General features: G+C 37.0%; 1 protein-coding gene across 1 annotated transcript; it reads left to right on the top strand.

The window, feature by feature from the left end:
- The first annotated feature begins 5,687 nt into the window (after positions 1-5,687).
- LOC136205604 (uncharacterized) lies at positions 5,688-9,152 on the top strand. The gene is made up of 3 exons (XM_065996267.1): positions 5,688-6,006; positions 7,033-8,227; positions 8,790-9,152. The coding sequence occupies exon 2, from the start codon at positions 7,049-7,051 to the stop codon at positions 8,180-8,182; it is 1,134 nt and encodes a 377-aa protein (XP_065852339.1). The 5' UTR covers positions 5,688-6,006; positions 7,033-7,048; the 3' UTR covers positions 8,183-8,227; positions 8,790-9,152.
- Positions 9,153-16,126: the final 6,974 nt, after the last annotated feature.

Raw genomic sequence — 16,126 nt, 5'->3', positions numbered from 1 at the left:
GAAACGGCTACAGGTCATTTTCACTCAGTCTGTCAGCAGTTCTCTTAACCAATCAGATTCCAGCATCTTCTGTTCTTCGGTCAGTGTGACAGTATGTTCCTCTATTTTAGGTAACGTCAACCAGACAGCTTGATGTGTCTTCTGATCTTTACTAAAAGAGGAAATACTTTGCCTGGAAGCTGTCTTGTGGTCAGCGGCTGTCTTGTACGTTTTGTCGAGACAGCTCAGCAGCTTCATACCGAAGTTGTCTACGTGGATCTTCTCGATCCTTCTTTGCTCAGCATGCGTTTCATTACTTCAACGGCAGCGTTTTGGAAATACGCGGGCTGAGTGATCTTGGACTTGTTTGACTTGGGCCTTGACTTCCATATAGGGCTTGAGCCTTATGATCTTTATGTCTTATAATAAATTATAAACTCAACATTGAACAAACACATTAGTAACAATAAATCAAAGCATTTAAACTTAGTGTGTTGTAGAATATTTAATTTCACTTAATTAACTTTGTCAAATCAAAATCCTGTGGAAAGGTGTTTCAACAGAAATGACCGATGCCCAGACGTCTCTATAAATAGTGCCATCAGAAGCTTCACTCAACACAGAACTTGATCAAACCATTACGCTGACCAAATTTCTACACAAGTTCTGCAAGCAAGAAGCAAAGCAAATCTTACACTACAATTCATACATTTGTGTAAAAGTCTAGAGTGATTATTTCAATCGTCTAAAGTGTCTTAGCAAATCATTGTATAGGACAAAACATTTATCATTTCTAGAAATAGAAAGGAGAGGCTGAGTACACGGTTATAGTACTCAGCGAGAGATTAGGATTGAGTAGAGGTATAGAGGAAGGTACTCTTGTTATACTCAGTTGCTAAGATTCTAAAGGGTTTGAGGCTCTACCTTTAAAGAGCTTAGTAGAGGATTCGAAATCTCGGAACGTGTTCCGGGGACAGCACGTAGGCTTAGAAGAAGCCGAACCTGGATAAATCTGCTGAGTAAAGTATTTCTTACCTTTAACTCCTTATATATATTGCTTGCTTAAAACAACCAAAAACTGACCAAGTAAAGAGGTCAAGTTGAGTTGTGCGTGTTAAACATCTGAGCTCAGGAATAGACTCTAAGTGCTATCTCCTGACTCAAGCTAAGAAACTGACCTAGTCACCAGTTGACTAAGCCAGTATCTTGCTGTTTACTCAGCGCCGCTGTTAAAACCTTTTTCCTTAGAAAAAGAAGTCTGCCCTAATTGCGAAAAAGTTTAAATAGTTACTAACCCCCCCTTGGAACTATACTTGCAACCTTACAAGGGACCAACAAGGTTCTCCCTTAACATAAAGCTCACATTTCTCACAACAACATCCCCTCTCATGGGCTCACCATAGGGAAGGTTCTCCCTCAAGATACACATCCAAGATTCCAACACAAATATCTCAACAAAGCAAAAAAGAATAAGTTCAGATTTTACCCAATGAGTGACTCGATTCTTTTGCACGTGGCATATGCTAGGCATCTCGGTGCTATCAATAGGCTCCATAGAGAAACCTTCCTTCTCCTCACTAGAGCTCAACTCACCATATGTAGAGCTAGGTGCACTATCTCTCGGATCCCACGCTAGGAGACCCTTTAGATGGTTCATTGAAACACACGTGCTTGTCCCCCTCAAACATCGGCTCTACTTCCTCACTTCCAACTTGGCTACTCCCCTTCTCAACCTCATTCTCCTCTTGGGATTGGACTTCAATAGAAGAGTTGTTAGCTAGCTCAACCATGGAACCCAAGTCAAGATGATTCAAGGTCTCAACCATTCCACCAATGCACCCATTCACGTTCAACTCCCGAGTTGGACAATTTCCCAAAGTGGTCTCCATTTTATTACTAGGAGAACTCTTCAAAGGTATAAGGACATATCAGATTCCACCTTTGCGTATGGTGTAGGTATTGCTTCTTCCCGCATGTGAGGCATCACAATCAAATTGCCATGGCCTACCAAGTAGCACATCATAAGCACCCATCTCTACAACATCACACATAGCTTCATCCCCATAAGCTCCAATAGTGAAAGGAACCTTACACCAATGACTAACTTGAAGCTTCTCCACCTCGTTGACCCAACCAAGGCGGTAAGGTCTAGGATGTGGCTCGGGAACCAACCTAAACTTGCTCATGGCGGACCGACTAATGATATTCACTTGGCTTCCTCCGTCGATCACCATCTCACACTTCTTCCCACGAACTAAGCATCGAGTTCTAAATAATCGATGATGTTGGCTAGGTTCCTCTTCACTAGGCATTGGCACCCTAGTCACCAAATACACATTATGCTCATCGCCATCATCACCAACTCCATAAGTGTCTTCATTTTGGCTCCACTCAACACTTCTCGACTCATCCTCAACTTGGAACCAATTTTCTTCATCATTCTCACAAGAGTCTTCATTTTGGCTCCACTCTTCAATTCCCAACTCATCGCCATAATGGACCCTACCTCCATCATGCTTATAAATATCTTCGTTATAGGACCGGTTAAGATCCTCCAACTCATCATCACAATAGAATCTACCTTCATTGTCTTCATAGGGAGCCCCATGTCGATCCCACTCGACACACCGACGCCCATTCTCATCATAGTAGACCCCATCGTCGTCTTGCTCATAAGCGGCCCCATATTGGTTCCACTCAAGGCCTCAACATTCATCCTCCCCATAGTAAACTCTATCATCTTCATCATAACCAAACTCATATGCACTATGACAAAGTTCACCATCCTCACAGATTTCATCTTCAGAAGCGTGCTCTCTTTCTCCAACCTCATCCTCGAATTCGCCTTCACAATAATCATGTTCAACATTTCGTTCTAGCTCATTCTCGGATTGGTTCTCCTCTTCATCAATCTCCTCTTCTAAATCCTCTTCTTCATGGTTGTATTCAAATTCATTTCCATCTTCATCAACGATCCGCCTTTTCCCATGACCTTTCGTTTCCTTCCACTCCTCTCCATAACTCGAACCGACTAATTCACGTGCCAAGTCGTCCGACTCAAAAGACATGCTACAACCCAACATGGTAGAACCACCAACATCTCTCCCATCTCCATAGCCATCAATCTCCACACATAATGAAATTTCATCATTCTCCACCAAGAGATTAATAAGCCCAAGGTCACTCTCCCCTTCCTCAAGGATAATACCCCCACTTTCATCACACACACAAGTAAATTTATGCTTAAGGGGCATTTCATCAAACACTTGGGGAGCATCCCTTACAACATGGATTTCCCCAACATTCGCACCTACTAAAAACTTCTCCTCATCCACAAATGAATCTAAATCCTCTTTCACAATTTCATTATCAATAATTTCACAAGAAGAATCTAAATCCACTTCATCATCACAAACAACATCACAAACATCTTCCATAGCAATAGGAATATCCAAAACTTCAATATTAGAGATTGGAAGCTTAGGAGTTACCTTTACCACATGTGATGGAGACAAGATTAGTGATGGATCTTTAGGAGGGACCTCTATGGTAGGTTGAGAAGGTTTTCGGTATCCTTGCTTGAGACTCTCTAGGGATGTCGCCATCTCTCTCATTAGCCCCTTCATTACCCGAAAATCCTCCCTACAACTCTCATCATACCTCATCATCTTGGCATTGAGGTTTTCCAACCCCTTGATGATGGTTTCTTTATAGCTTGGAGATAGATTTGGTTGAACCATAGTCGAAAGAAGCCTCCGTTCAAGGAAAACGATCGGCTCTGATACCAACTGATGTAGCGCGGAATCTACTGAGAGTTTTAAACCGTGAACTCACAAAGGCTAACAACTTCTCTAGCTAACTAGAAAGAGTGGATCCCAATTCATGGACTAAATCCATAAGAAATCAAGATTCCCCATTATTGAAGGATAAACCTTAACAAGCTTCACAAAGAAGTTTAATATTTGATTGATAAAAAGTTGAAAAAAAAATACAAGAAAGAGATGAATTTATATCATCTCAAAAACCCTACTTGCCTAATTACATAAAGGGTAGGTTACATAATTAAATAAAGCATAAAGATAAGGGGTAAATGGGGTAAAGGTAAGTGGAGGGGGTTGATTTGAAAGTGGGAAAGAAGTTGTGGGACCAAATATGTAAATAATGAGGAAGTTGGAGTAAGGCATAAGTTCCTGAAAAGTGCAAGTACACGAGGCGTATCCAAAAGTACGCGGGGTGTACTTTGGCTGATGAGTCATTCTCTAGATCAGTAGCCATTTTACACGCGGCGTACTCAGAAGTAGGCGGAGCGTACTTTGGCTGTTGAGCCAGTACACGAGGCGTGCCCGAAAGTACCCACGGCGTACTTTGGCTGATGAACCCTTCTTCGGATCAGTATCTCTTATACTCGAGACGTGCCCTGAAGTACACGAGACATACTTTGGCTGATGAACTTTTCTCCGGGATTATCTTCCTTCACGTGGGGCGTACCTTTAGACACGCGGAGCGTGTTTGAGCTGTTGGTGATTGTGTGGCACTGTTTTGAGCCTCCATACTCGCTTGTTGCTCGTGCTTGGTTCTTCCTCTGACTTCCCTCGTTTGGACTCGATCCTAGGGAAAGATGCCTCGCATCACCTAATAAATATATGACTAAATTAGTACTTTTTTTAAAGGAAAATTAGTACCTTATTCCTTGTAAAAAAAAAATCATTCAACCTTCAACTTAAAAATATTTATATAGAGATCCAAATTTATCATTTCGCCTCGAGCCTTTAAAAGATCAGAAATGACCCTACTTATATTAATGTTTTTTATACGTTTGCAAAATAGCAAAAGATAATTAAATTATATATAGATAATAATATAATATTATGATTTTATCAAACAATAAATGCTTATCACATATTTCAATATGTGAATATAATATATCCTTATCAATTAGTCAAACTAAAAATATATCTTAAGCTCTTATTTTGTAAGTCGGTTATGTAGTTTTTAAAGGAAATTTTAATAATTTATTACTGATTACAATAAAACATCTATATAGGAATACTCTATATTGGAACAACTTTTATTTTGTTATAAAAAAAATTCGATCCCAACTTGGGTCAGTTATAAATAGAAATAACCTCTTAAACGTTATTTGTTATACACTTTTCGAGTTCTACCTTTAGAAACTATGCCTTTATAGTAATAATTATATATATATTAAAAATTCAAACTAAATTATAAAATATTAAAAAGAACTATTGAAATTATCTATGAATTGGAAACATAAACTACAACTTGAAATTATAAATAGTTAGTATTCTCATTGATGTTTATTTTTTCTTATAAAACTCTTCCAATTATCTATATATTGAAAATCTAAACTCTAAATTGAAATTTTAAATATTTAATTTATTTCATTAATGTATATTATACATTATATAAACTATGCATGTCTATGATAAAAATCTAAAATTTTATGTGTTAAGAAATTTTATTATACCAAACTCTATTTAGTAATAACCTCCCAATTGTTATACAAATCGTTTGCTCTCAAGTGTATTCCTATACAGAGATTTAATAGAATAAAATTAATTAGATTATAAATTACCTATTACTACATTTTTTAAAATAATTTAATTATATTTAATATATTTAAAAATATTATATATACCGTGCAACACACGTCTCAGTCCTTTTTCGGTTCCGCCCGCAGCTATTCTGTATTTTATTGGCTTGGTTCCACGTCTCAGTCCTTTTTCCGGGTCCGGCCGCAGCTATTCTAGGGTTCAATACACGCTATATAATTTCTCGCTAAAGGAATGGTTAGTCCAACAGAAATTTGTCCTTCCATTTCCTCACTAGTTGATCTCTCTTCACCTCATCTCTCGACGACTCAACCATCATTCAAGTCCCGATTAAGAGGAGATCGGATTCTCTGTTCCGGCTTAGGAGGCGATCGAACTGGGTAAGTCCATTGGCATAAAGACCGGAGCAGAATATCGGCCTAACTTCAAAGGAGGAGCAGAACAGATCCCACTGGTCAGATACTCTCTCTCTCTCTCTCTTTCTAGGGATTAGAATTGAGATAGTGCCCGTTAGGTTTATATTCATGCTGCTTTTTGTTTTATGTGCTTTGTTTGGCATCTTAGAAAATTCTGCATATGCATATGATTTAAACGTTACTCTATCTATTCTGTTTCTCAACATGAACAAATTGAAAAATGAATTTGGGATTCCTTTTCTCCAACTGGATAGCGTGAATTGTTTGTTTGGGTGAAGACACAATTTAAGTGAAAGTTTCGTGTATAGCTAAAAAATGGTAGGGATTAGGAAATGACACTCATATAAATATCTGGAAACAAAAAATTCTCATCTCAGTGACCAAAATTATTGGCATTGTATCTCAATGATGATCATGAACACGATACTGGTGCTTCTAATTTTCGATTTAAGGTGTTCCCTTTCCTTATATGAATTTTGTGTTTGGGAATTTGAGAATTTATTAGTATCCATTAAGTATTCGCAGGGGTTCAGATTATTTAATTGGTCCTTTGAGTTTTGGAGATGTCTATATCATTAGCCTTTTAAACTTGTTTAAAATATCTCAACCTTCTAAGTCCATGTGGTAATGAGCAATTTAGATAAGTTCAAACATATATCACTTTAAGCAATTTCAGAGGCTAATGGATCATTTCAAACATAGATCATTTTAAGCAATAATCTGAAAAAGTACATGAATCTATTCAATGTATTAAGCTTGTTATATATATATAAATTACGTTGTTGTTGTTCTATAAAACAAGTCCTCCATTGATCAAACGAAGCGAATTTTGATTGCTGAAACAATTTAAGGGTGCTCTTTTTTAGGGGTAGGTTTATTGTTTTACTTGCTACTTACTATTTTGATTTAATGAGTTATTGTTGATAATGTTCATGAATTCTTCAAGTTATGTTTTACTTGCTACTTACTATTTTGATTTAATGAGTTATTGTTATGTATTTGTAGTATTTCTACAAGTTAGTTTCTCTCTTATTACGTACAACTAACAGTATGTTCTATTGTAGATCATTAGGATTATCAATGACTTTAGCATCAAAATCGATTGTTGCTGAACTCAACAAAGGTCTCAAGTTGAATGGAGTAAACTATGAGGTATGGAGTATGAAAATCCGGCACTTGCTAGAAGAGCAAGAGATTCTTGATTCTTTGAGTTCAGTTATGGCTAAACCTGAAGAAGGTACTACATCCCAACATAAAAGGGACCTAGAGACCTATATGGCCTGGAGGAAGAAGAACTCCACTGCTCGCATCATCTTACTTAGTGCGATGAATGATGAAATTGCTAAGCAATTCCACTTTTATGACAATGCGATGAATCTATGGATCGCATTGAAACTCAAGTTTGGTGGTATGTCTCTACCAAAGCTTCGTTCCCTAGCTCTCAAATTCGATACTTATAAGATGCGTCATGATCATACCATGAAGATGCATTTAAGAGAAATGTCTAACATGATCAATGAGCTTAGTGATGCTGGTCAGAAAATGACTGAAGAGCAGAAGGTTCAAGCTGTTATTCGTTCCTTACAAAACAGTTGGGACCATGTGAGGATGCACCTAATCAATAACGAAAGTATAAGGACTTTCGAGGATGCCGCTCGCCATCTAGAGTTAGAAGAGGATCGCCTCACATCTATTAAGATTAATGTTGAGGCACATTTCACTGAAACAACATCTGTTGAAAATAGTTCCAACAACAATGCCAACAAGCGTAGTTGTTTTGATGACTATGACAAAGAGCAGGCTCAAGAGCCTAAAAAGCCAAAGCAGAAACATGAAGTGGACAAATCTTCGATGAACATTTCACAAGTGAAGTGCTTAAACTGTAACCAGGAAGGGCATTATGTAAATGAGTGCATGCTTCCAAACTATAACATTCAGAAGTCGTCTACTCGCGACAACCTTGTTCTTTGTCCGGGAAGTGGTATGCAGATTGTCGTGAAACGTTTAGTTGGCACGAGCTTCATCTTGGGAGTTGAGAGTATTGACACAATTGATACCGTGAAGACCAAAATCCAGCGCATGATGGGTCTGCCCCCATGCAAACAGATTCTGTTGTTTGCTGGTAAAGCTCTGGCAGATGGTACAAGGACTATAGCCGACTACAATATTCAAAACCAGTCTACCATATTCCTATGTGTTCATGACAATCGGTAAATTACACCCACAGTCCTCCAAAAATCATTAATGGAGCCTAGCAAGGTATGTCGTTTGTAGATACCTAAATGCGGTAGAGTAAAAGAGGTTATATTAGTTCATTTGCAGAATTTGTCCTTATTCAGCTGGTGTCTTAACTTAATGGATATTATATGATTTAATGGAGGGTTCCATTCAAGCTATGTCAATCATGAATGGGTAAATAATATGCATTAAAAATTTAAAACATTGTGTGCATAAGTTTTCTAAATCTCAACATGTTACTCTTCCTATGGATGCAAAACATTGGGGTCAATTGGGTTTGAAGCAGATCAGTATGTGTAATGTGCAATTATTCTGAATGTGCTTTTCCATCCCAATTTATGTTGTGGTATTCATTCATTAGGTTTTAAGCTTACCAATGAGTTAATGTTTGAACTTCTGGGAACTTAAACTTATACACCCTTTTCCAATGATTATGTGATATGATCAATGAAACTCAATTGATAGCCTGCCTTTAAATGGCACATCAAAGATTGAATATGAAATGAACATGTTTGCACATTCTTAATTGCCTTTTCATTTAGAACTTGCAATTTATTTTGACATTACTTGTTTAATTATGCAGATTGGGATTTGAAGTTGCAGAAAATTATGGTGGAAATGTTTCTCCTGGATTCACCTGATGTTATGTTGCTTATCACTTTAACGTTGTTTCTTGCTTGATTTGTGATTTTAATTGTCTACTTCTGGTTCTACAGCTGTAATATAGGGTTGGGATGTTGGAGTCAACGGACTAGTATATTTACATGTTGGAATTGCAGGTACAAAATGATTGTTGATGGAAAAGTTTTTCGGAAACGTCTCTTGGAAATTATAACAGAATGATTTCTCTGGTCACATTGGTGATCTGATTATCTTGTCTATGTGATTGCGTTGGAAACAAAAAGCGCGAGAATAATAATTATCACTCTATACTTAAATGGATGAATATTTGATTTTCTTATTTTTACCAACCATCAATGCAAATAAGAAATAGTTGATAATGTTCCAAAATATTGATATTGTTATGCAAGATTAAATCTTCCAGATGCATTTAGTGCCCTCTGCTCCTTTTTTCCTCTCAACTAGTTTTCTAGCTGGGTGTTAGGCTTTACACCTGTGTTGTTTTTTTCACCAATCTTTCCACTTTCCCCCTACTTCCCTATCACAAAACTTCTCCCTCAAACTCACTCACGTCCCTCTTTTTTACATTCCTGCATTCCATACTCGAAAACTACCAACAACCCCTAACTCAACAGACCCACTAAGACCACACAAATGGCTGATACGCTAGAACTCCAATTATCAAAAATCAAACTTTCTGATTCAGAAGATAGAATTATCGACCTCGGACAGGACTAAGGTCACCCCCAACTCAATGCAACTAAACCTACCTTGGTGGGGAAAGTACTCTCCAGTAAGCCCTTGAACCTGAAAGGGATGGCCCAAGTCTTTGTAGTGGCATGGAAAATCAAAACTTTTCAGTTTAAAGAGTTGGGAAATGGAATGTTCTTGTGCGAATTTTAAAGTAGTCGAGACAAGGATCGAGTCCTACGAGAAGGACCTTAGCACTTTGCTAAGAATCTGGTTATCCTAAAGGCTGTCAATGGGGATGAACACTTACATTACCTTGAACCAATGTGCTATCTGGATTCGTCTAATAAACCTGCCACTAAACAGAAGAGACCTAGTCTGCCATTAAAGTAGGATAATGATGACATGGTCATAGATTAACATGGTAAGTGGTGCTCTAGTGGTTATTAGAAGCATCTGGTTTTCTATATCAAACGGATAGCCTTTTATACATATTTTATTTATTTTTTTTATAGCAAAATATCTTGTATTAATCAACATACAAGTTTAGGAGTAATACAAGAATGAAATTAAAGAGGAAAGGTGAAGGGAGTTTCAAGCCCTATTGAGCAAGATCATAAGCTATGGAGTTAAGCCTACGATTTTCATGGATGAAAACTACATTCTGAAGAGCTCTAGCCTCATCCTGAATAGTCTTAGCAATGAAATCTGTGTAGCTTAAATCAGAGCCCCTTAAAATATCATCTATTGCCTTTTTACAGTCTGAGGAAACTAGCAGCCGTTGGAGTTCGCATGCTTTTGTGAAAATAATTCCGTTGAGTATCGCGAGAAGTTTCGCCTGGAGAGCTGACCAACAAACTTCGATGGAACACGCACCACTCATCAAAATTTCTCCGGTGTCATCTCGTGCCACAAAACCGGCTGCACTCATACCACTAAGGGGGAGAAGGTTCAGCTTAATGATATTTGGGGGAGGAGGCTGCCAATTACCATTGGAGTTGCAGATATTAATAGCTTGTTTTTGAACCTTTTGAAACTTTGAGGCAGCATCCAAAGCATTAGTAGCCTCAAAATAATAATTTCATCCTCCAGCTCTTTGTCAGCATGTGAAATCTTGTTATGATTGAACCATAACATCCAATTGAGAGCACAAAAAAAGGCTAAACTCTGACCTTGGAATGAGAAGGTGCATATTCCAACTCCACTTAATAGTATATTTTCCATCGTGTGACTGAGGAAAATAAATGTTATATTTGGGGCAAAGGGATTTGCAGAATTTTCTCAAAAATCTTGATTGAAAAAATAGTGTCGGATAAGCGTGGAGTTCCATTCTGCACTTTGATCCAACATGATCCGAATTTTTTCCCGTTACCCACATGCCACATGCCACTGTCTAGGACTATTTTCCAGACATTGAGCAAACCCCGCCATATGAAGTTGTCCTTTTCCCGGGGTTGTACCTCGAGAAGTGGTGCATTCCGGAGATATTTGCCTTGCAAAATAATCGAGCATAGGGAGCTAGGTCGCTCAGTGAGTCTTCAAACTTGTTTTGCAAACAAGACTTGGTTTGAGGAGAAGATATGTGGGAATCCTAAACCCCCGACCCTTCGGATACAAAAATTGGTCCAACTTAGCCAATGGATGCCCCGATCTTGTTTTCCCCTATCCCACCAAAACCGAGACATCAGTGTTTGTAATTCATCACAAAAGGTTTTGGGGATTAAGAAGAAGGTCATAATATACTGGGGTATCGCCTGTGCCACAACTTTGATAAGAATTTCTTTGCCCGCTTTCATTAAGCACCGCTCATTCTAACTGTAACATCTCAATTTTATGCATTTCATTTCATATAAATATATGCATTACATGCCATTGTTAGGGGCATTAGAAAATAATATTGCATTTTACATGTCATTGAATATATGATAATTTATGTAGATATTAATATTAGGATGAGTGAAAGTATATGAAATAGATAGTTAAGTGTGTCTTAAAAATATAGGGACTAAATTGAATAATCTTAAAAGTATAAGGACTAAAGTGTAATTTGCTAAATTTATAATTTAAATAAAATTATATATAATTTTATATCTAATAAAATAATAATAATAATAATAATAATAATAATAATAAGGATAATCATAGTGTGATGAACTTATATGATTGTAATAGTAGGAGATATATATGGGCAAAAGGGGAAATCTACCCAAGATCAATTAGATAAGTTTGGAAAAGGGTTAGATGGGTTGTTCTAATCTCAAACTTTCCAGAACTTTAGAGAGAGAAACTCCTTTTAGAGTGAGAAAGTGAAGAAAAAAAGAAGAAGAGTAAGAAGAAGTAGGAGAAGAAGAGAAATGTATGTTTATACACCACCTTGCACAAATTATTTCATAATTTTGGAAGCTGATTTTGAGAGAGTTGAAGAATGAAAAGTTTTGAGTTTAGGTCTTAGGTAAATCTAAAAATTTGTTTCATGCAATTTGGTTAAGTATTTTAGGAGATAAGGTATAATCTCTTAGACTAGCTCTAAGTTGAATCTTATACATGAAGCTGTTCTTGTGGTATATTTTTGAAGCCTTTAAAGACTTCATTTGGAGAGGTGTTAAAAATAAGAAATATTCATATATGACTTAATTAGTGATATGAAAAGTTTGGTTAGTATTGTATTTGTATGTTAAGATATAACTAGGAAAGAAGTTCATATGTGCTATGTTGCCTATGTGTTGACACAGGGTCATATTATAGATTCGGTTATAAATTTCATATAACTTAGAAAATTCTGAATTTTGGATATAGTATACTAATGTTTGTCTAGTGTAAGTAGAAAAAGGAATCAGACCATTTGGAGTTATATAGTTTGAGTTATGAGTGATTTCGTGGAACTGGTACAGGCAAATTATGATTAAAGTAAGACCCAAAGAGAAATTTTGTAATAAATTATGTATACTTGGAAATTCAATAAAACTTTAGTATGATATGAATATATGAGTCTAGGATAAAATGAAATTAGAATTAGTTCATTTAGATAAGTGAAAGAGGAGTTATAAGGCTTTTAAAGTTAAGAGGTCATACTAGTATAGGTATAAATATCATTTGGTGGAAACAAGTGTAATGAAATGGAAAATAAAAAGTAATAAGTAAATAATTTTTGGGTTTAAAGAGGGTTAAATTATATTTAATCATATGCTAAATTATATTATAGGTACTCGTAATATTGAAGATATTTCGGAGGAGGGTACAAGCCGTCATCGAGAAAATTAGCGGCTTAGAAGTGAGTATAAACATGATGTGAAGTTAATTCTTAATTGTGTTTGTGATTTGAGAATTGTGGTGTTTGATTGGATACATATTGATGTGAATTGTTGTAATTAACTTGAATAGATATGAATTGATATGTGTTGAACATTATTTGTAATAGTTGGATTTAAATGAGTATGTGTATATGTTAAATGTGATACGTGTTGAATATTATTTGTGATAGTTGGATTGGAATGAGAAGTATGTGTATTTGTTAAATGTGATTTCATTGATATAGAACATATGTACACGATTGCATAAAACATAAATGGATGGTGTTGTGACATACCAGTTCAGTCACTGTTATGACTACTTGAATTTATATGGACTACTTGGACCTATACGGTCAATATTTGGACTACTTGGACCTATACGGTCAATATTTGGACTACTTGGACCTAAAAGGTCAATACGTGGACTACTTGATTACATGGACTGAAACAAGATTATGTTATGCCCGTTACCTGTTATTTGATCCCGGCTAGTGACTGGCTGGTGGTGTCACAATATTAATAAAACGGTTCATTCATTTGCATTTGTGTGACTTAGGTGTGAGACTTGTTTACGTGATTGTGTGTGATTGGTATTCATTCATTGTTTATATTCACTGAGTTGCGACTCATATAAATCGCTAAATTTTCCAGCTAGTTGAAGCGAAGGTTAGACTGGGACTTTAGACACTTAAAGAACTGTAGATTCCGTGGATGAAAGGTCGCTCTGCTGGGTTCCGTCTCACACTCTCTCCTCTTATTATAAGCATGTAGAATAAGTAAACTTTTGGACTATATAAGTTTGTAGACTGTATGTATAAAGATATATATATGTATATATTAACGTGTATATGTTTGATATACCTAAGAGTATAAGTTGTTAATATATGCTTTTATCTAATGAATAGCTTTAGTTTTTTTTTTAAAGTATACGTCTAGGGTGTTACACCAACCATTGACTTTTTTAAGAATGTGGTCTCTTAAGAAGCTGAAGATAAAAAAAAATTGACCTTTCTATCATTGTATGCATACCTAGGTATTTGGGGAAAATATACGTCTCTTTCACATTCATGGCCTCTTGGATACTAATTCTCTCCTCCGTAGCCACATTGGAGCTGAAATTGAATTCAGATTTGTCAAAATTGATACATTTTCCGAATGCATATTCATATTGGTAGAGGATGTTTTTAATTGCCACACACTCCTCGAGATTAGCCCTGAAGAAGATTAAGGAGTCATCTGTGAAGAACAAATAGGTAATCATAGGGCTGTTTCGATTGACCTTGATCCCGTGTAAGCATGTCTGTTTCTGCCTTCCTAATCAAAGCTGATAAACCTTCCACATATATTAGAAACAAATAGAGTGAGATTGGGTCCCCTGATAGAGCCCCCTACTGAGTTTAACAAAACCTTTCAGAACCCCGTTTATAAGGAAAGAAAAGGAAGTTGGGTGTAAAGAGTGTTGAAACACCTTTCCACGAGATTTTGTGTAACACCCCGATCCAATACCATGTAGATATTGTCCGCTCTAGCCCAATTCCAACACATTGGGCCTCACGGCTTTAAAGCATGTCTGCATGTATTGGATTCACATCTTACTAATAAGCCCCAATCACTCCCTCTCCATTTTCGATGTGGGATTCAGTTCATTCCTATCCCCATCGCCATCCCTTAGGGCCGCTCCTTGCTCAGGCCTTCTACCCCGGCGCCACCCATTCCGGACCGGGTCGTTACAGGCCCACCAGCTTCTGCCTGGTTCGTCCCCGAACCACACATCGTACGTGGAGAGTCGGCTCTGATACCAATTGTAACACCCTGATCCAATACCATGTAGATATTGTCCGCTCTGGCCCAATTCTAACACATTGGACCTCACGGCTTTAAAACGCGTCTGCATGTATTGGATTCACATCTTACTAATAAGCCCCAATCACCCCCTCTCCATTTCCGATGTGGGATTCAGTTCATTCCTGTCCCCATCGCCATCCCTTAGGGTCGCTCCTTTCTCAGGCCTTCTACCCCGACGCCACCCATTCCGGACCGGGTCGTTACATTTTGATTTGACAAAATAATCCATTATTAAGAGGCAATTAAATTTAAGTGCTTTGATTTAATTATACTAATATGTTTGTTCAATGTTGAGTATAAATACATATAAAAAGGTAAGATAGAATAAAGACAATATGATTTCATAGCACAAGCTGAGTGGAGTGTAACTCAGCACAATAGAAGAAAAGTCATCTTCAAAAGAAACGCACGAAGATGAAACTGAGTGAAATGTAACTCAGTATCGAGATAAGAAAAGTCTTCTAAAAGTTTGCAGACGAAGCTGACCACGGAAGCTGAGTAAAGAACGCAACTCAGGAATAAAGAATGAAAGCAACGTCAAAGAGGTCAAGCTGAGTGTCGGCCAGGACAACATAAGAGATCCGTTTGTTAGAAGATAAGATTCGACAGACTGTCTACACCAATAATAGAAACCTCGGAATTACGCAAAGGCCAATTTCGAGATGCATGGGTCAACTGTTCCTTGCTAAAAGACAAACTGGCGCAAGAAGATGAAACCTGCAAGAAGAAGACAAACCTGACGATTGTAGAATTCAGACGACAGGATTGGCCTGCACATCTAAAGCTGACCAGAACATTGTCCTCAAAAAGAGCCGTTTTGGATTCAACGGACAAATCAAATTCAAATGATTTGATCTTCAGATTGCAACTATAAAAGGACAAGTATACCTCTTGGATCATTGCCGATACACAGAAAATACAAGAGAGAAAAATACAAGTACAAAGCACATCAAAACAAAAAAAGACCTTACACCAACTTTCTATTCTTGTGTAAAAGCTAGAGTGATTTTTGTAATCATCTAAAGTGTTCTTTGTCTGAAAAAGAACAGATCTGTATCAATTGTAAATTGAGAGTGTTGTGCTGAGTGTTTGGTTTTAAATACTCAGTGGTAGAGAAATCTAAGTGTTCGGTTATAGCACTGTTATATTTACTCAGCATATAAATTGTTTAAGCTGACACTGAGTAAATCAGAGTGCTAAGTTGGAAGCTGACCATAAAAGTGTCAATTCCCAACTCACAAGTGAAACAGTTTTAGTCAATATCTAACTAAAGCTGTCTTACACTACAATCGGCCGTGCTGACCAAAGCTGAGTTAATAAACTCATAAAATTACATTAAGTCGGCATAATTAAAAGTGAAAAAGTTACATTAGTTCCTAACCCCCCCTTGGAACTAATCACACGGGACCAATAAAGAGTTCATAATAAGATCAACAAAACTTGCAGGAAAGCCCATAGTTGTCATTACAAATTC

This window comes from Euphorbia lathyris, chromosome 9 (assembly GCF_963576675.1).
Source record: "Euphorbia lathyris chromosome 9, ddEupLath1.1, whole genome shotgun sequence".
Classification (NCBI taxonomy): domain Eukaryota; kingdom Viridiplantae; phylum Streptophyta; class Magnoliopsida; order Malpighiales; family Euphorbiaceae; genus Euphorbia; species Euphorbia lathyris.
The sequence above is the reverse complement of the archived record's forward strand: the minus strand, read 5'-3'. Positions and strand labels throughout refer to the sequence as shown.